We start from the raw sequence: 22,609 nt of genomic DNA on the forward strand, positions 1-22,609 counted from the left end.
TGGTCAAAAGTAGTGCACTATGAAGGGATTAGGTTGACATTTGAAACGCTGACTACTACTGTGAGCTCTGACTTGTCCTTATTGGGGAGAGGAGGGGAGGAGGGAGGAGAGGGGAGAGAGGAGAGGAAAGGGGGGAGAGAGGAGATAGTGGAGAGGACAGGGTAGAGAGGAGAGGACAGGGTAGAGAGGAGAGGACAGGGTAGAGAGGAGAGGACAGGGTAGAGAGGAGAGGAGATTGTAGAGAGGAGAGGAGAGGGTAGAGAGGAGAGGAGATTGTAGAGAGGAGAGGAGAGTGTAGAGAGGAGATTGTAGAGAGGAGAGTGTAGAGAGGAGAGGAGAGGAGAGATGAGAGGAGAGGAGATTGTAGAGAGGAGAGGAGAGTGTAGAGAGGAGAGGAGATGCCAGGAGAGGGGAGATGAGAGGAGGAGATGAGAGGAGAGGGGAGATGAGAGGAGAGGGGGAGATGAGAGGAGGAGATGAGAGGAGAGGGGAGATGAGAGGAGAGGGGAGATGAGAGGAGAGGGGAGATGAGAGGAGGAGATGAGAGGAGAGGGGAGATGAGAGGAGGAGATGAGAGGAGAGGGGGAGATGAGAGGAGAGGAGGAGATGAGGGGAGATGAGGGGAGATGAGATGAGAGGAGAGGGGAGATGAGATGAGAGGAGAGGGGGAGAGGAGGAGATGAGGAGATGAGAGGAGAGGGGAGATGAGAGGAGAGGGGAGATGAGAGGAGAGGAGAGGGGAAGATGAGAGGAGAGGGGAAGATGAGAGGAGAGGGGGAGATGAGAGGAGAGGGGGAGATGAGAGGAGAGGGGGAGATGAGGGGGAGATGAGAGGAGGAGATGAGAGGGGGAGAGGAGAGGGGGAGATGAGAGGAGAGGGGGAGATGCCAGGAGAGGGGGAGATGCCAGGAGAGGGGGAGATGAGAGGAGAGGGGGAGATGAGAGGAGAGGGGAAATGAGAGGAGAGATGAGATGAGAGGAGAGGGGGAGAGGGGGAGATGAGAGGAGAGGGGAGATGAGAGGAGAGGGGAGATGAGAGGAGAGGAGGAGATGAGGGGAGATGAGAGGAGGAGGAGATGAGAGGAGAGGGGAGATGAGATGAGAGGAGAGGGGGAGAGGAGGAGATGAGGAGATGAGAGGAGAGGGGGAGATGAGAGGAGAGGGGGAGATGAGAGGAGAGGGGGAGAGGAGAGGGGAGATGCCAGGAGAGGGGGAGATGAGAGGAGAGGGGGAGATGAGAGGAGAGGGGAGATGAGATGAGAGGAGAGGGGAGATGAGATGAGAGGAGAGGGGGAGAGGAGGAGATGAGAGGAGAGGGGAGATGAGAGGAGAGGGGAGATGAGAGGAGAGGGGAGATGAGAGGAGAGGGAGATGAGAGGAGAGGGGGAGATGAGAGGAGAGGGGAGATGAGAGGAGAGGGGGAGATGAGAGGAGAGGGGGAGATGAGAGGAGAGGGGGAGATGCCAGGAGAGCAGACAAATACAGAGAGATAGTAGGATCCTCCTGTTATATAATAGTTATGTAATTTTTTTATTTTTTATTTCACCTTTATTTAACCAGGTAGGCAAGTTGAGAACAAGTTCTCATTTACAATTGCGACCTGGCCAAGATAAAGCAAAGCAGTTCGACAACATACAAAAACAGAGTTACACATGGAGTAAAACAAACATACAGTCAATAATACAGTAGAAAAATAAGTCTATATACAATGTGAGCAAATGAGGTGAGATAAGGGAGGTAAAGGCAAAAAATGGCCATGGTGGCGAAGTAAATACAATATAGCAAGTAAAACACTGGAATGGTAGATTTGTTATTTGAAGAAAGTTCAAAGTTAAAATATAAATAATATGGTGCAAAGGAGCAAAATAAATTAAATAAATAAATACAGTAGGGGAAAAGGTAGTAGTTTGGGCTCAATTATAGATGGGCTATGTACAGGTGCAGTGATCTGGGAGCTGCTCTGATAGCTGGTGCTTAAAGCTAGTGAGGGAGATAAGTGTTTCCAGTTTCAGAGATTTTTGTAGTTCGTTCCAGTCATTGCCAGCAGAGAACTGGAAGGAGAGACGGCCAAAGGAGGAATTGGCTTTAGGGGTGACCAGAGAGATATACCTGCTGGAGCGCGTGCTACAGGTGGGTGCTGCTATGGTGACCAGTGAGCGGAGATAAGGGGGGACTTTACCTAGCAGGGTCTTGTAGATGACCTGGAGCCAATGTATTTGGCGACGATTATGAAGCGAAGGCCAGCCAACGAGAGCGTACAGGTCGCAGTGGTGGGTAGTATATGGGGCTTTGGTGACAAAACGGATGGCACTGTGATAGACTGCATCCAGCTTGTTGAGTAGGGTATTTTGTAAATGACATCGCCGAAGTCGAGGATTGGTAGGATGGTCAGTTTTACGAGGGTAAGTTTGGCAGCATGAGTGAAGGATGCTTTGTTGCGAAATAGGAAGCCAATTCTAGATTTAACTTTGGATTGGAGATGATTGATGTGAGTCTGGAAGGAGAGTTTACAGTCTAACCAGACACCTAGGTATTTGTAGTTGTCCACAAATTCTAAGTCAGAACCGTCCAGAGAAGTGATGCTGGACAGGCGGGCAGGTGCAGGCAGCAATCTGTTGAAGAGCATGCATTTACTTTTACTTGTATTTAGGAGCAGTTGGAGACCACGGAAGGAGAGTTGTATGGCATTGAAGCTCGTCTGGAGGGTTGTTAACACCGTGTCCAAAGAAGGGCCAGAAGTATACAGAATGGTGTCGCCTGCGTAGAGGTGGATCAGAGATTCACCAGCAGCAAGAGCGACATCACTGATGTATACAGAGAAAAGAGTTGGCCCAAGAATTGAACCCTGTGGTACCCCCATAGACTGCCAGAGGTCCGGACAGCAGGCCCTCCGATTTGACACACTGAACTCTATCAGAGAATTAGTTGGTGAACCAGGCGACGCAATCGTTTGAGAAACCAAGGCTACTGAGTCTGCCGATGAGGATGTGGTGATTAACAGAGTCAAAAGCTTTGGCCAGGTCAATGAATATGGCAGCACAGTATTGTTTCTTATCGATGGCGGTTACGATGTCGTTTAGGACCTTGAGCGTGGCTGAGGTGCACCCATGACCAGCTCTGAAACCAGATTGCATAGCGGAGAGGGTGCGGTGGGATTCGAAATGGTCGGTAATCTGTTTGTTGACTTGGCTTTCGAAGACCTTAGAAAGGCAGGGTAGGATGGATATAGGTCTGTAGCAATTTGGGTCAAGAGTGTCACCTCCTTTGAAGAGGGGGATGACAGCAGCTGCTTTCCAATCTATGGGAATCTCAGACGACACGAAAGAGAGGTTGAACAGGCTAGTAATAGGGGTTGCAATAATTTCGGCAGATAATTTTAGAAAGAAAGGGTCCAGATTGTCAAGCCCAGCTGATTTGTAGGGGTCCAGATTTTGCAGCTCTTTCAGAACATCAGCTGAATGGATTTGGGAGAAGGAGAAATGGGGGAGGCTTGGGCGAGTAGCTGTGGGGGGTGCAGTGCTGTTGAATGCAGTAGGGGTAGTTAGGTGGAAAGCATGGCCAGCCGTAGAAAAATGCTTATTGAAATTCTCAATTATAGTGGGCTTATCGGTGGTGACAGAGTTTCCTATCCTCAGTGCAGTGGGCAGCTGGGAGGAGGTGTTCTTATTCTCCACGGACTTTACAATGTCCCAGAACATTTTAGAGTTTGAGTTGCAGGAAGCAAATTTCTGTTTGAAAAAGCCTTGGCGTTTCTAACTGCCTGTGTGTATTGGTTTCTAACTTCCCTCAAAAGTTGCATATCGCGGGGGCAGTTCGATGCTAATGCAGAACGCCACAGAATATTTTTGTGTTGGTTAAGGGCAGTCAGGTCTGGGGAGAACCCAGGGCTATATCTGTTCCTGGTTCTAAATTTCTTGAAAGGGGCATGCTTATTTAAGATGGTGAGGAAGGCATTTAAAAAAAATAACCAGGCATCCTCTACTGAGGTCAATATCCTTCCAGGATACCAGGGCCAGGTCGATTAGAAAGGCTTGCTCGTTGAAATGTTTCAGGGAGCGTTTGACAGTGATGAGTGGAGGTCGTTTGACCGCTGACCCATTACGGGTGCAGGCAATGAGGCAGTGATCGCTGAGATCTTGGTTGAAAACAGCAGAGGTGTATTTAGAGGGCACGTTGGTTAGGATGATATCTATGAGGGTGCCAGTGTTTGCGGCTTTGGGGTTGTACCTGGTGGGTTCATTAATAATATGTGTGAGATTGAGGGCGCCAAGCTTGGATTGTAGGATGGCTGGGGTGTTAAGCATGTCCCAGTTTAGGTCACCTAGTAGCACGAGCTCTGAATATAGATGGGGGCAATCAGTTCACATATGGTGTCCAGAGCACAGCTGGGGGCAGAGGGTGGTCTATAGCAGGCGGCAACGGTGAGAGACTTGTTTTTAGAGAGGTGGATTTTTAAAAGTAGAAGTTCAAATTGTTTGGGTACAGACCTGGATAGCAGGACAGAACTCTGCAGGCTATCTCTGCAGTAGATTGCAACACCGCCCCCTTTGGTCGTTCTATCTTGTCTGAAAACGTTGTAGTTAGGGATGAAGATTTCAGAGTTTTTGGTGGACTTCCTAAGCCAAGATTCAGACACAGCTAGGACATCCGGGTTGGCAGAGTGTGCTAAAGCAGTGAATAAAGCAAACTTAGGGAGGAGGCTTCTAATGTTAACAAGCATGAAACCAAGGCTATTACGGTTACAAAAGTCATCAAAAGAGAGCGCCTGGGGAGTAGGAGTGGAGCCAGGCACTGCAGGGCCTGGATTAACCTCTACATCCCCAGAGGAGCAGAGAAGAATGAGTATAAGGGTACGGCTAAAAGCTATAAGAATTGGTCGTCTGTGACGTCCAGAATAGAGAGAAAAAGGAGCAGGTTTCTGGGGGCGATAAAATAGCTTCAAGGTATAATGTACAGACAAAGGTATGGTGGGATGTGAGTACAGAGGAGGTAAACCTAGGCATTTAGTGATGATGAGAGAGATATTGTCTCTAGAAACATCATTGAAACCAGAAGATGTCATAGCATGTGTGGGTGGAGGAACTGAGAGGTTGGATAAGGTATAATGAGCAGGGCTAGAGGCTCTACTGTGAAATAAGCCAATAAACACTAACCAGAACAGCAATGGACAAGGCATATTGACATTAAGGAGAGGCATGCTTAGCCGAGTGATCAAAGGGTCCAGTGAGATTCAGACAGCTAGCCGGGCCATAGGTAGCAAGTTGGCAGAAGATGGAGGGAGGTCTGTTTTTAGCCACCTCGTGCGTTTCCGTCTGTAGATTAGTGGGGTTCCGTGTGGAAGGGGGGACAGATACAGAGAGATAGTAGGATCCTCCTGTTATATAATAGTTATGTAATGCAGACAGATACAGAGAGATAGTAGGATCCTCCTGTTATATAATAGTTATGTAATGCAGACAGATACAGAGAGATAGTAGGATCCTCCTGTTATATAATAGTTATGTAATGCAGACAGATACAGAGAGATAGTAGGACCCTCCTGTTATATAATAGTTATGTAATGCAGACAGATACAGAGAGAGTAGGATCCTCCTGTTATATAATAGTTATGTAAAGCAGACAGATACAGAGAGATAGTAGGATCCTCCTGTTATATAATAGTTATGTAATGCAGAGAGATAGTAGGATCCTCCTGTTATATAATAGTTATGTAATGCAGACAGATACAGAGAGATAGTAGGATCCTCCTGTTATATAATAGTTATGTAATGCAGACAGATACAGAGAGATAGTAGGATCCTCCTGTTATATAATAGTTACAGAGAGATAGTAGGATCCTCCTGTTATATAATAGTTACGTAAAGCAGACAGATACAGAGAGATAGTAGGATCCTCCTGTTATATAATAGTTACAGAGAGATAGTAGGATCGTCCTGTTATATAATAGTTATGTAATGCAGACAGATACAGAGAGATAGTAGGATCCTCCTGTTATATAATAGTTATGTAATGCAGACAGATACAGAGAGATAGTAGGATCCTCCTGTTATATAATAGTTATGTAATGCAGACAGATACAGAGAGATAGTAGGATGGATGGTTTGACCTGGGACTGGGAACAACGGTGCCAGTATCTAGATCAAGCTCAATTTGCTGATCGATGGACTTGGAATTTGAATTACACATACTAACTACTGCTTCCTGACAATATGACATGTCAGTGTCTATTGATATAAAACTAGCAGCATTGCCCCTCAGTAACAGTCATGTTGTGGGGGGGTTGTTGCCCCTCAGTAACAGTCATGTTGTGGGGGGTTGTTGCCCTCAGTAACAGTCATGTTGTTGCCCTCGGTAACAGTCCGGGGGCAGGATTGCTCACTCTGCTGTTTCCCCAGATGCCTGAGGTAGTTGTCATCCTCTACTGCCACAGGGTCCAGGTCATTTCTAGTAGAATGACCTCAATAACAACCCAACACACACAGACTGAACCGTGCTTGTTGTGGGGTTCTGTGTTCCTATGTTCTGTGTTGGGTATTGAATGGTTAAGATATATGTTCTGTATGCTTTGAAAGGCATGGGGGTGTATGTCTATTGTGTTGATCATGAGTATTGTGCTCTAAATGCAGGTGATCGAAGGTGTATCTACAAAGCATGAAGCTAAATGACAGGACAGGGCAGTCTGTTTTACGTGTAGTCATATTTGGGGGGGGGGGGGGTTGTTTGCTCAAGTATGAAGCTTTAATGAAGTGATTTGTTTCATCCTGACTGAGCCCTGAGATTTAAGATGATTCTGCTAGACAGCGTCAGAACAGACCAGTACTGCAGCTGGAGCCAAGGGAGAGAGCAGGCCATTCACTAACTACACTGACAACTGAAAATTCCCCAAACAATGAATTTAGCAGTATTCATTCAGCAACAAAAAAACACAGCATTGGCCATTTGCAAAATGTATAAAAATGCAGGAAACTAGCTCCATGGCCAAAATGTACTTTAAAACTGCAACATCTCTCAGCTGCATGGCATAATGTGTACAATTGCAGGAAATTAGCTTTAAAACTGAAAAAAAATATTTGAAGGCTGCTGTTGTCAGTTGTGTGTTCAGTAGAGCAGTAGGCCTACAGTAGAATGTCCATATGTTAGAGAGAGAGAGAGAGCAGAGTTTTGTGGGGGAGGGAATGTGTTCTGAGCTGTTTCTGAGGCATGAGCAGAGCTGAGCTGGGGAGGCGTGCGTGCCACCATGCCAGACATGATGCAGATCGAGCCTTTCTTTTAATTGGAGAGTCAGAGCTCACACAGCGCTAGCTAGGACATTAAGAATTCAATGGCTTTATGGCCACTGTCTGATGACTATATGGCTCAGTTAAATCCACATTTATTCAGGGTGGAAGTTGTCTACTGTACCATGCTATAGCCTATGTAATGAGGCTCTGTTGTCATGCCATTTCATGCTAGTGATGATCCTTCCCTCTCACTGACTAGACAACCTGGACTCAGAGCATTTCGTATTATTCTGTACGTAAAGCCGAGACACTCCATTTAATATGATGTTTCATTTTGTATGGTATTTATATTATTTGTGGATGTCCATCACCCATTTCATATGATACACTACAATACATGACCAAAATAATGTTGACACCTGCTTGTCGAATTATCTCATTCCAAAATCATGGGCATTTATATGGAGTTGGTCCCCCCCTTCGCTGCCATGACAGCCTCCACTCTTCTGGGAAGGCTTTCCACTAGATGTTGGAACATTGCTGCGGGGACTTGCTTCCATTCAGCCACAAGAGCATTAGTGAGGTCGGGCATGGATGTTGGGCGATTAGGCCTGGCTCGCAGTCAGCGATGGAGTTGAGGTCAGGGCTCTGTGTAGGCCAATCAAGTTCTTCCACACCGATCTCAACAAACCATTTCTGTATGAACCTCGCTTTGTGCTAGGTAGCATTAACATGCTGAATCATCTAGAATGTCATTGTTTGCTGTAACATTAAGATTTCACTTCACTGGAACTAAGGGGCCTAGCCCGAACCCTTATTCCTCCTCCACTAAACTTTACACTTGGCACAATGCATTAGGGCAGGTAGTGTTCTCGTTTTTTGCATTGGATATATTTACCATATCATATGGAGACAGAAACATAAACCTTTTACTGTATCATAAGTAGACATAATTGCAAATGATTAAATCCTTCCAATAGAAAAAATATATATAATTTAGTTATGAATTAAACTTTAATTAAATGAGTTGACTCTTCACATGGATGATTTCACTGAACAACAAAAGAAAGGGAATATTGAATGATCCCCAATGATCCATCGCATCTCCCAAAAACATTTTCAACATACATCTGTAAAATGATAGTCTAGAAACTAAAGCATTGGTTGTCTTCCTCTCAGGCTTCCATGTCTTCTCCCTGGACCTCCTCAACGTCCACCTCTTGAACATCAGCCTCATCTTCACTGTCACTTTCCAACCTTGTTGAGGATGGCTCGTTGTCAGACTCAAAAAGCCTCACATTTGCCCGGATGGCCACCAATTTTTCAACCCTTGTATTGGTCAGCCTGTTGCATGCTTTGGTGCGTGTGTTCCCAAACAAGGACCAGTTGCGCTCTGAGGCGGCTGATGTTGGTGGGATTTGGAGGATGATGGAGGCATCAGGGGAAAGAGCCTCAGATCCACAAAGTCCCTTCCACCAGGTGGCTGATGAGATATGTTGGCACGACTGCCATATTGCATCTCCATCCTAAAGCCCTTGCTTGGAAGTGTTCTTCGCCAGACTACCAAGAATCTTGCTTTCATCCAGGCCAAGGTGGCAAGACAGGATGCTCTTGCCAGCATACTTGGGGTCCAACATGTATGCTGCGGCGTGTATGGACTTCAGGCAGAAGTCTTCACACTTTTTGATGTATTTCAGAACTGCAGTTTCCTCTGCTTGGAGCAACAGTGAAGTGGGCAGGGCAGTATGGATTTCTACTCTTACATCTGCAAGCAGAGTCTGAACATCAGACAGGATGGCATTGTCTCCCTCAATCCGTGCAATGGCTACTGCTATAGGTTTCAGGAGTTTCAGGCTGCTTACCACTCTCCCAAAATACATCATCCAGGAGGATCCTCTTGATGGGGCTGTCCATATCGGCAGACTGTGATATGGCCATTTCTTGGAGAGACTCCTTCCCCTCCTGGAGACTGTCAAACATGATGACAACACCACCCCAACGGGTGTTGCTGGGCAGCTTCAATGTGGTGCTCTTATTCTTCTCATTTTGCTTGGTGAGGTAGATTTCTGCTATAACTTGATGACCCTTCACATACCTAACCATTTCCTTGGCTCTCTTGTAGAGTGTATCCATTGTTTTCAGTGCCATGATGTCCTTGAGGAGCAGATTCAATTCATGAGCAGCACAGCCAATGGGTGTGATGTGAGGGTAGGACTCCTCCACTTTAGACCCAGCAGCCTTCATATTTCGCAGTATTGTCTGTCACCAGTGCAAATACCTTCTGTGGTCCAAGGTCATTGATGACTGCCTTCAGCTCATCTGCAGTGTAGAGACTGGTGTGTCTATTGTTCCTTGTGTCTGTGCTCTTGTAGAATACTGGTTGAATGGTGGAGATGATGTAGTTAATTATTCCTTGCCCACGAACATTTGACCACCCATCAGAGATGACTGCAATACATTCTGCTTTCTCTATGATTTGCTTGACCTTCACTTGAACTCTGTTGAACTCTGCATCCAGCAAATTAGTAGATAAAGCATGTCTGGTTGGAGGGGTGTAAATGAAATCTCTTCCAATACACATTGCCTGTGAGCATCAGAGGTGAACCAGTTGCATACACAGCACGAGCAAGACATTCATCAGCATTTCTCTGACTACGTTCCTCCATTGAGTCAAAAAAACTTCTGATTCCAGGGGGACCATGAGCTGTTGCTATCGATAAGGTGTCTGATTCATCATTTTCTGCTCAAATAGAAGTAGAGGGACTTTTGTCAGAGGTTGCTTGTTGTGAGCGCTGAGGGAACTTTATGCACTTGGCCAGATGATTCTCCATCTTTGTCGCATTCTTCCCATATGATTTGGCACAGTATTTGCAAATGTACACAGCTTTTCCTTCTACATTAGCTGCAGTGAAATGTCTCCACACATCAGATGTGGCATTTCCCTGTAAAAAAAATTAAATAATACAATTCCATGTACAGATAAATAGTTAAGCAGTTAGATTAAACAACTCCTTTGTAAGATAAATGTTTATGGAAACAGGTGAATTAACAATCCTCGGTTAGCAGGCTCAAGCAAGCTAAAACCCACATGGTAGCAAAAACTAACTAGCAGAAGTTGTTAACAAGTTAGAAATTATTTAAACACACTTTGCTGTAGGTTACTATTTACTAGTTAACAAAAAATCATGTATGTCATATTAAATATATTCACCCCACCCAGTATTGTAATCAAAATTTACCAGAAAGCATGTAGTCCTTGGCTCAGACAGTGTAGTAGTGTGGGCTCAATAGCATCTCATTAGTGTGCAGATCTTGAGAATCAGCTGTACATGTGATGGAATAGTGCACTGTGCATGCAGAGGGTTGCAATTACATTGAATTGCGTATAGTTTAACCAAAATATGCCAGAAGACCTAGAATTGCCTTATGTGTATCCCACAAAAAAGGTTCACTGTTATAAGCTAACTTTTTTGATGAATTTAAGCAAAATTCCCAAAATTCCTGGGCTTGACTTACCATGTAAAATTTCCGGAAATTTTCCGACCCTTTGCAACCCTACTCGCAACCGATGATTTTTACGCTCTAAGCACTTCCGCGGTCTTGTTCTTCGACCTTGTGTGGCCTACCACTTCGCAGCTGAGCCGTTGCTGCTCCTAGACGTTTCCACTTCACAATAACAGCACTTACAGTTGACCGTTGCAGCTCTAGCAGTGCAGAAATTTGATTTGAACTGATTTGTTGGAAAGGTGGCATCCTATGACGGTTCCATGTTGAATGTCACTGAGCTCTTCAGTATGGGCCATTCTACTGCCAATGTTTGTATATGGAGATTGCATGGCTGTGTGCTTGATTTTATACACTTGTCTGCAACGAGTGTGGCTGAAAAATCCGAATCCACTAATTTGAAGGGGTGTCCACATACTTTTGACCATGTAATGTATGTTACGAATTACAATTTGTATTATATGTTACGAATGTGCGAAGTGTACAATATGTTACCGAATTTGCAAAACGTAGGATATGCTACGAATTCTAGCTAGCTGGCTAACGTTAGCTAGGCTAGGGGTTAGGGTTAAAGTTAGGTTAAAGGATTAAGGTTAGGGGAAGGATTAACTAACATGCTAAGTAGTTGCAAAGTAGCAAAAAAAGTAGTAAGTAATTGAAAAGTTGCTAAAATGCTGAAGTTGTTGGTGATGAGATTCGAACTCACAACCTTTGGGTTACTAGATGTTCGCGTTATACACCCACCCATCTACCCCGACCAAACCACCCTACTTTCATTTTTGCCTTAAGTAATCATCTGTCTTATGTAACCATACCAAACAACATATCATACTCATTTGAGTGTCACGGATTTACCTTTACTATGTTACGTCTAGTCTATGAGACCAGGCTGGACTAGCTATAGTTCAGCACTATGGTGTCTACTGCCTACCCCAACCCCAACCTTACTGTGGTGAGCCAGGCAGCTGGATAGATATATATATATATTTTTTTTTAATTCTCCAGTAAAAACATAAGAAAGTAAAAAATTAAGTCCCATCCCATCTTTAACACGGTATAAAAACTATATCCGCACAGTCTAGAACCGAAAAGCTTACCAATCGGCTAGCCACTCAATTGTCAGTTGAATGATTTGTCCCAACCAGCCCCCACCACAGACCCAGCGCTGTATGTGTCAAGCTTCTCAGTGTAGGAGTGCTGATCTAGGATCAGGTCCCCCACTGTCCTTATTTGTCAGAGCAGCTCACAGATCACCTCTCCTGTACATAGCCCATCTGTAAATAGCCCATCCAACTACCTCATCCCCATACTGTTATTTATTTATTTTGCTCCTTTGCACCCCAGTATCTCTACTTGCACATTCATCTTCTGCACATCTATCACTCCAGTGTTTAATTGCTATATTGTAGTTATTTCGCCACTATGGCCTATTTATTGCCTTACCTCCCTTATCTTACCTCTTGCACTCACTGTATATAGACTTTTTCTATTGTGTTATTGACTGTATGTTTGTTTATTCCATGTGTAACTCTGTGTTGTTGTTTGTGTCGCACTGCTTTGCTTTATCTTGGCCAGGTCGCAGTTGTAAATGAGAACTTGTTCTCAACTGGTCGACCTGGTTAAAGAAAGGTGAAATAAATACAAAATTAATTTATTGTGATCTAAAAGGCAAAACTGATCCTAAATCAGCACTCCTCCGCTTGGTACATGCTGTGTGATATGTCTGATTCCTTAGCACGCTCCTGAAAGGGTGATTTGAATTGGTTTCCAGAAGACACAGAGCCGTCCTCCTCCTCTCCTCAGACACAACGTCCCAGCTGGAAGTCCTGTGTCCCATCTGACATTAGACAGCATGGAACAGGCACGGAGGAATAGAGCTCTCAACTGTTCAAAACTAACGGATCGCCCAAACAAAATCACTCACTGAAGGAGTCAAATGAATAATAAACCCCAAACACGCCTGTTTAATGTAGCTTGCTGCTATGACAGCAGGTTACCCGGGGAGACTGTTTGGCTTTATAGCCTTTTGTTTAGCAGATTTATCACCACAGCAATGGTTGTTTGTATTTGTGTTACTATGCACGACGACGTCTGAACGGAGAAGCAGAATGGTGTATAGTCCGTTTAAACAGCCGTACGCATGGCCCCTAGGAGGGGAGGATGTGATTGGTTGAGCTATAATAACACCTGACATCATGTTGATGACTACTAGGCTGCGTACCAAATGGACCCTGGTTGAAAGTAGTGCATCCTTTAGGGAATAGGGTCCTATTTGAGGGTGCCATTTGAGGGTGCCATTTGGGACGCAGCCCTAGTAGAAAGCAGAACATGGAACACCAGAAAATCTAAAAACTCTGTAGCCGAGAAGTTCACTTTCACACATAAACACATCGTCTGTCTCTGTCCAGGCAGTGCCTAAGATGCTTCTCCCTGTCTGTCTGTAGAGCACACCATCACGCAGCTGTGCACGCAGCAGGGCCATCAGATAGCTGACATGTTGATGTTATCACACAGCAGGGCCATCAGACAGCTGACATGTTGATGTTATCACACAGCAGGGCCATCAGACAGCTGACATGTTGATGTTATCACACAGCAGGGCCATCAGATAGCTGACATGTTGATGTTATCACACAGCAGGGCCATCAGATAGCTGACATGTTGATGTTATCACACAGCAGGGCCATCAGACAGCTGACATGTTGATGTTATCACACAGCAGGGCCATCAGATAGCTGACATGTTGATGTTATCACACAGCAGGGCCATCAGACAGCTGACATGTTGATGTTATCACACAGCAGGGCCATCAGATAGCTGACATGTTGATGTTATCACACAGCAGGGCCATCAGACAGCTGACATGTTGATGTTATCACACAGCAGGGCCATCAGATAGCTGACATGTTGATGTTATCACACAGCAGGGCCATCAGACAGCTGACATGTTGATGTTATCACACAGCAGGGCCATCAGATAGCTGACATGTTGATGTTATCACACAGCAGGGCCATCAGACAGCTGACATGTTGATGTTATCACACAGCAGGGCCATCAGACAGCTGACATGTTGATGTTATCACACAGCAGGGCCATCAGATAGCTGACATGTTGATGTTATCACACAGCAGGGCCATCAGACAGCTGACATGTTGATGTTATCACACAGCAGGGCCATCAGTAGCTGACATGTTGATGTTATCACACAGCAGGGCCATCAGATAGCTGACATGTTGATGTTATCACACAGCAGGGCCATCAGACAGCTGACATGTTGATGTTATCACACAGCAGGGCCATCAGATAGCTGACATGTTGATGTTATCACACAGCAGGGCCATCAGATAGCTGACATGTTGATGTTATCACACAGCAGGGCCATCAGATAGCTGACATGTTGATGTTATCACACAGCAGGGCCATCAGATAGCTGACATGTTGATGTTATCACACAGCAGGGCCATCAGACAGCTGACATGTTGATGTTATCACACAGCAGGGCCATCAGACAGCTGACATGTTGATGTTATCACACAGCAGGGCCATCAGACAGCTGACATGTTGATGTTATCACACAGCAGGGCCATCAGACAGCTGACATGTTGATGTTATCACACAGCAGGGCCATCAGATAGCTGACATGTTGATGTTATCACACAGCAGGGCCATCAGATAGCTGACATGTTGATGTTATCACACAGCAGGGCCATCAGATAGCTGACATGTTGATGTTATCACACAGCAGGGCCATCAGATAGCTGACATGTTGATGTTATCACACAGCAGGGCCATCAGACAGCTGACATGTTGATGTTATCACACAGCAGGGCCATCAGACAGCTGACATGTTGATGTTATCACACAGCAGGGCCATCAGACAGCTGACATGTTGATGTTATCACACAGCAGGGCCATCAGACAGCTGACATGTTGATGTTATCACACAGCAGGGCCATCAGATAGCTGACATGTTGATGTTATCACACAGCAGGGCCATCAGACAGCTGACATGTTGATGTTATCACACAGCAGGGCCATCAGACAGCTGACATGTTGATGTTATCACACAGCAGGGCCATCAGACAGCTGACATGTTGATGTTATCTCATGGCTTTGTATACAGTGTGGTCGATTCACCTTTGACGCTCTCAAACTGATGAGGGGCATTAAAATGACAAGCCAAATCATGTCTTGAATGGCACCCTATTCCCTTTTATAGTGCACTACTTTTGACCAGGGTACTCAATAGGGAAAAGGGTGTGATTTGGGACAGACATCCCCATGTTTATGATGTAACATGGAGACAGAGGTCAACAGCAGCAGAATTCTCTCACTGAGTTCCACAGACTCTTCACTCTGTGACATCTGTAGTTTTGACATTTCTAAGTGGCTGGTTGGTTGTTTCTACATTTCAGGAAGAAATCCTGTCGCACCATCACGTTTGACGAGTTCAAGGCAGCGGTGGGAGAGCTGGCCAGCAAGAGATTCAAGGAGAAAACGGGAGAGGAGGCGGAGGGGGAGGTCTTCAGGATGATTGAGGGGAAGAAACCGGTCATTAAAGGAGTCACAGTAAGGTCCCAAGCAGCAGGAAATGACACCCAATAGTACTGACGCTACAACAGATATGAATAAATACACAGATACAGTACATTATGAATAAATACACAGATACAGTACATTATGAATAAATACACAGATACAGTACATTATGAATAAATACACAGACACAGTACATTATGAATAAATACACAGACACAGTACATTATGAATAAATACACAGACACAGTACATTATGAATAAATGCACGTATACAGACACGGTACATTATGAATAAATACACGTATACAGACACAGTACATTATGAATAAATACACGTATACAGACACAGTACATTATGAATAAATACACGTATACAGACACAGTACATTATGAATAAATACACGTATACAGACACAGTACATTATGAATAAATACACAGATACAGTACATTATGAATAAATACACGTATACAGACACAGTACATTATTAATAAATACACGTATACAGACACAGTACATTATGAATAAATACACGTATACAGACACAGTACATTATGAATAAATACACGTATACAGACACAGTACATTATGAATAAATACACGTATACAGACACAGTACATTGTGAATAAATACACGTATACAGACACAGTACATTATGAATAAATACACGTATACAGACACAGTACATTATGAATAAATGCACATATACAGACACAGTACATTGTGAATAAATACACGTATACAGACACAGTACATTATGAATAAATACACGTATACAGACACAGTACATTATGAATAAATACACGTATACAGACACAGTACATTATGAATAAATACACGTATACAGACACAGTACATTATGAATAAATACACGTATACAGACACAGTACATTATGAATAAATACACAGATACAGTACATTATGAATAAGTACACGTATACAGACACAGTACATTATGAATAAATACACGTATACAGACACAGTACATTATGAATTAATACACGTATACAGACACAGTACATTATGAATAAATACACGTATACAGACACAGTACATTATGAATAAATACACGTATACAGACACAGTACATTATGAATATATACACGTATACAGACACAGTACATTATGAATAAATACACGTATACAGATACAGTACATTATGAATAAATACACGTATACAGATACAGTGCATTCGGAAAGTATTCAGACCCTTGACTTTTTCCACATTTCGTTACGTTACACTTATTCTAAAATGTATTAAATTAAAATAAAATACTCAATCTACACACAATACCCCATAATGACAAAGCAAAAAACAGGTTTTTAGAGATGTTTGCAAATGTGTGTGTATATATATATATATATATATATATATATATATATATATATATATATATATATATATATATATATATATATATATCTATATCAATTATTTTACATAAGTATTCAGACCCTTTGCTATGAGACTTGAAATTGAGCTCAGGTGTATCCTGTTTCCATTGATCATCCTTGAGATGTTTCTACAACTTGATTGGAGTCCATCTGTGGTAAATTATATTGATAGGACATGATTTGGAAAGGCACACCTGTCTATATAAGGTCCCACAGTTGACAGTGCATGTCAGAGCAAAATTCAAGCCATGAGGTCAAAGGAATTGTCCATAGAGCTCCGAGACAGGGTTGTGTCGAGGCACAGATCTGGAGAAGGGTACCAAAACATTTCTTGCAGCATTGAATTTCCCCAAGAACACAGTGACCTTTATCATTCTTAAATGGAAGATGTTTGGAACCCCCAAGGCTCCTAGAACTAGACGCCCAGCCAAACTGAGCAATCAGGGGAGAAGGGCCTTGGTCAGGGAGGTGACCAAGATGGTCACTCTGACAGAGCTCCAGAGTTCCTCTGTGGAGATGGGAGAACTTCCAGAAGTACAATCATCTCTGCAGCACTCCACCAATCAGGCCTTTATTGTAGAGGGGCCAGACGGAAGCCACTCCTCAGTAAAAGGCACGACAGCCCGCTTGGAGTTTGCCAAAGGCACCTAAAGGACTCTGGCCATGAGAAACAAGATTCTCTGGTCTGATGAAACCAACATTGAACTCTTTGGCCTGAATGCCAAGCGAGGAAACCAGGAGGAAACTTGCCACCATCCCTACGGTGAAGCATGGTGGTGGCAGCATCTTGCTGTGGTTTGTCAGCGAGAGACTAGTCAGGATCGAGGGAAAGATGAACAGAGCAAAGTACAGAGAGATCCTTGATGAAAACCTGCTCCAGAGCACTCAGGACCTCAGACTGGGGTGAAGGTTCACCTTCCAACTGGACAATGACCTTAAGCACACAGCCAAGACAACGCAGGGGTGGCTTCGGGACAGGTCTCTGAATGTCCTTGAGTGGCCCGCCAGAGCCCGGACTTGAACCCGATCGAACGTCTCTGGAAAGACCTGAAAATAGCTGTGCAACAACGCTCCCCATCCAACCTGACAGAGCTTGAGAAGATCTGCAGAAATGAATGGGAGAAACTCCCCAAATACAGGAATGCCAAGCTTGTAGCGTCATACCCAAGAAGACTTGAGGCTGTAATCACTACCAAAGGTGCTTCAACAAAGTACTGAGGGTCTGAACACTTATGTAAATGTGATATTTCAAAAATCTGTTTTTGCTTTGTCATTATGGGGTATTGTGTGTAGGTTGATAAGGGGAAAAAAATGTTTTTATCCATTTTGTAATAAGCCTGTAACGTAACAAAATGTGGAAAAAGTCAAGGGGTCTGAATAATTTCCGAATGCACTGTATGCTACAGACCAATGTAAGTAAACCTTGTCCAATCCAGAACGTCCCATAGGGTTCCTATAGCATGAGGCATCTTGATGTACCAGTACAGCCCCTGGACAGGATGCTCGTGACCACTGTGATGTGTATATAGAAACAACTGCTGGGTATGACTCAGGGTTACGTCCCAAATGGCACCCTAATCCCTTTATAGTGCACTACTTTTGACCAGGGCCCATCGGGTAGTGCACTACTTTTGACCAGGGCCCATAGGGTAGTGCATAGGGTGCTATTGGGATGGATTCTTAGAAGAAACTCAAATTTCTTTCTGTCCACAGAGAGCGGTGGCTTCTCCGACCGTGTCTCGTCTGACGGACACGACCAAGTTCACTGGGTCACACAAGGAGCGTTTTGACGAGAGTGGCCGTGGAAAGGGGAAGGCAGGTCGCGTGGACATGGTGGACACATCGGGGTATGTCGCAGGATACAAACACCTCGGGTCGTACGAGAAGAAAGTCACCAAGCCCACCGGGCCCCCTGGAGCCGGGCACTCTGGAGGAGGGCCCCCTGGAGCCGGGCCCCCTGGAGCCGGGCCCCCTAGAGCCGGGCCCCCTGGAGCCAAACCAGTGTGAGGAAAGTAGAAAGAAACAAACAAACAGAAACATAAGACCAACTACTAGGATAATAATTTTATAAAGAAAGAACTCCATGAAAGCACAACAAAAAGATAGGATTTCATATTTTCTCACCCATCTTGTTTTCTTTTTGCGAGTGGGATGTTTTGAGTTCCTCTCTTTTTTGTTATGTGTGAGAACTGGAAAACTGTTTACATCAATTTTTACAGCTGGTACATTCCTAACAGATAGCAAGTTACTGCCAGATGTTAAAATGAGCCCACCAACCAACAAGGGAAACCAACTGTTTTGCTCTGTATTTTTTGAAACCTCTTTATTATGATAGGGCCTTCACATATGTATTATAAGCACTATGAATAACACCATGCCAAGAAAAACAAATAACAGGGGAGAAAGGGTTTATTATTTAACAAGATTGCACTTTGCTTTAGATAGGCCATAGCTTCTTTTCCCATTTTTAGTTGAGGAAATACATCCTTAATTTCATACTTTTTAGTTAATTAAATGTTTATTGGCATAAACTGGTGAAGTAGATATACTGGTAGGTTGTTATATTGATCAAACCATCTTCAATATCAACGTTCTGTCTTTCCTCTGGTCAATGACGTCTGCTGTATGAGTCTTCATCTACTGACTGTCTGGCCTCCTTTATACTTCATCATAGTTTACACATATTGACGACTACATAGTTTGCCTTCAATTGTTCTTAAAATAACTAAACCTTCAACAGGATATGTAGAAGTTCTGTGTCTTCCTGTCTTTAGCTACGTATATCATATGAATGATGACATTTTATTTTTGTTCATTCTACTGTCAGATATGAAGTTTGTTATCTATGAGTCTTAACTTCCCTTTCTTGTGAATCTTGCTTTTAGAAACGTTCTGTGAAGTTATATCGGTACTGTACCTTATGTATTTACAACACAAGGAGAAGAACAATGCTAGAATGATTTGATATCCTAAGGACACGTCTTGTGTGGTTCATTCTGAAACCCTCATCAATTATTTACACCCAACATATTAAATAAGATAATAGGTAAATGACCCTGAAATGATTATCTGTAATCATTCATCTAAATCACACCCCGGTTTGATAACGCTCCACAGTTTGTTCACACTATGTGGGCTGTATTAGCTGGAGCTCTGAAACTAAGAGGTGAGCTGGGTTGTTCAGGTTTGTATTTTTCAATATTTAACTGATATGATATTGGCATCAGATTTCTATAGTTGTAATATATTGGTGGTAAGAGTGTGTATATTTCTAAACATGTGGCCGCATGGCTTCATTTAAGACACTGAGTTTCTGTTTTTCTTGTCTTGCTGTATCTTATGCATGAAGTAATGGAATGCTACTACTTTACCATTAACAATAGGAAACAGACAACATATTTCAGATGTCTCATTTTAACTGCTGTGTTAGTGACTCAGTTATAGTGACTTGCTCTGCTGCTACGTTCTGGCAGAGTAGTCAGACCAATGGAAGTAAAACTAAAACAACTTCACTTTGACAAGAGGACCAAGTTGTGGTTAAATTGTGAGTGTACAGAGACCATAGAGATCCTGTAAATTACTATGTATAGACTAAGAATATCAAAGGGGACGTTTGTGGCCAAGGAGTTGGCTGACATTATCAGGTAATATTATCATTGAAAAAATCTATAGCTTGGTGGAACCAGCCTGATCGCTGCTTTCACTATGAAATAGAATGATGAACCAGCCTGATCGTTGTGTTCACTATGAAATAGAACCATGAAATAGAATGATGAACCAGCCTGATCATTGCGTTCACTATGAAATAGCATGATGAACCAGCCTGATCACTACGTTCACTATGAAATAGAATGATGAACCAGCCTGATCGCTGCGTTCACTATGAAATAGCATGATGAACCAGCCTGATCACTACGTTCACTATGAAATAGAATGATGAACCAGCCTGATCGTTGCGTTCACTATGAAATAGCATGATGAACCAGCCTGATCACTACGTTCACTATGAAATAGAATGATGAACCAGCCTGATCGCTGCGTTCACTATGAAATAGAATGATGAACCAGCCTGATCGTTGCGTTCACTATGAAATAGAATGATGAACCAGCCTGATCGCTGCGTTCACTATGAAATAGAACCATGAAATAGAATGATGAACCAGCCTGATCGCTGCGTTCACTATGAAATAGAATGATGAACCAGCCTGATCGTTGCGTTCACTATGAAATAGAATGATGAACCAGCCTGATCGCTGCGTTCACTATGAAATAGAATGATGAACCAGCCTGATCGCTGCGTTCACTATGAAATAGAATGATGAACCAGCCTGATCGCTGCGTTCACTATGAAATAGAATGATGAACCAGCCTGATCGTTGTGTTCACTATGAAATAGAACCATGAAATAGAATGATGAACCAGCCTGATCGCTGCGTTCACTATGAAATAGAATGATGAACCAGCCTGATCGCTGCGTTCACTATGAAATAGAATGATGAACCAGCCTGATCACTACGTTCACTATGAAATAGAACCATGAAATAGAATGATGAACCAGCCTGATCGCTGCGTTCACTATGAAATAGAATGATGAACCAGCCTGATCGCTGCGTTCACTATGAAATAGAATGATGAACCAGCCTGATCGCTGCGTTCACTATGAAATAGAATGATGAGCTAGCGATCAGACTGGTTCCACCAGGCTACAAAATCAAATGCCAGCAATATGCATTGTGTCAAATGGATGCCTATCAAACTAGAAGGTTTTACATTCTAAGTGAAAAAGACAACTATGCCATAGATACTACAGTTAGGTACATATGACTAGTGACTTCATCAGTATTGTTTGTGACCCTTGAACTCTTGTCTTTGAAGAAGTTTTAGAGAAACCTTTTTAGTTGAAACACTGTTATCCTGACACTTTCTACGGCACACATTCAACGGAATACAAAAGGCAGGGTAATATAGTACTGTAATATTTGATGGGCATACTGTAAGAGGTGAAGGGGATGAACAAAGAAGTAGACTTTTGTAGGACATGTATTTTTCCAGCATAATGACATACTGTTGCTTTCATACTGGCCACCCTACCTTAGCCTCTGCTGACCAATAAGACTCATGCATTGATTGAGATCAACACCTGTTAACTTGTGGAATCGTAGTCGCTTTAGTACGATTTGTCTTGTGTTCTTAATGCCAAATACTGTGCACCTTTTCGTGTGGAGAAGCAATACTGTTTTATTTTTTCAAAAAAATAACTTGTTAATGTACTATTACTGTGACCTGGTGCATGCTTTGTGTTTTGGTTATTGTTCTCGAGACCTGTGTGTTCATGATTTGTAGCATTGTTGAAAATAAAAACTCCCCATCCTGAAGAATCATTGGTGTTTCTAATTTCCTCTACTGATCTGATTACTTATTGAGAGGATCAGTTGTCTCCTCTACTGATCTGATTACTTATTGAGAGGATCAGTTATCTCCTACTGATCTGATTACTTATTGAGAGGATCAGTTGTCTCCTACTGATCTGATTACTTATTGAGAGGATCAGTTGTCTCTACTAATCTGATTACTTATTGAGAGGATCAGTTGTCTCCTCTACTGATCTGATTACTTATTAAGAGGATCAGTTGTCTCCTACTGATCAGATTACTTATTGAGAGGATCAGTTGTCTCTACTGATCTGATTACTTATTGAGAGGATCAGTTGTCTCCTCTACTGATCTGATTACTTATTAAGAGGATCAGTTGTCTCCTACTGATCTGATTACTTATTGAGAGGATCAGTTGTCTCCTCTACTGATCTGATTACTTATTAAGAGGATCAGTTGTCTCTACTGATCTGATTACTTATTGAGAGGATCAGTTGTCTCCTCTACTGATCTGATTACTTATTGAGAGGATCAGTTGTCTCCTCTACTGATCTGATTACTTATTGAGAGGATCAGTT

General features: G+C 43.2%; 1 protein-coding gene across 3 annotated transcripts in view; it reads left to right on the plus strand.

Moving 5' to 3' along the window:
* LOC115187616 (tubulin polymerization-promoting protein-like) overlaps window positions 1–22,037 on the plus strand; it is a 37,656-nt gene extending 15,619 nt beyond the window's left edge. For all 3 annotated transcript variants that reach the window (XM_029746588.1, XM_029746589.1, XM_029746587.1), the window contains exons 4-5: window positions 15,141–15,294; window positions 18,373–22,037. In XM_029746588.1, the coding sequence (XP_029602448.1) occupies window positions 15,141–15,294; window positions 18,373–18,666 (448 nt within the window). In that variant the 3' untranslated portion in view covers window positions 18,667–22,037. The remainder of the gene's footprint in view (window positions 1–15,140; window positions 15,295–18,372) is intronic.
* Window positions 22,038–22,609: the final 572 nt, after the last annotated feature.

This window comes from Salmo trutta, unplaced genomic scaffold (genome assembly GCF_901001165.1).
Source record: "Salmo trutta unplaced genomic scaffold, fSalTru1.1, whole genome shotgun sequence".
NCBI lineage: Eukaryota > Metazoa > Chordata > Actinopteri > Salmoniformes > Salmonidae > Salmo > Salmo trutta.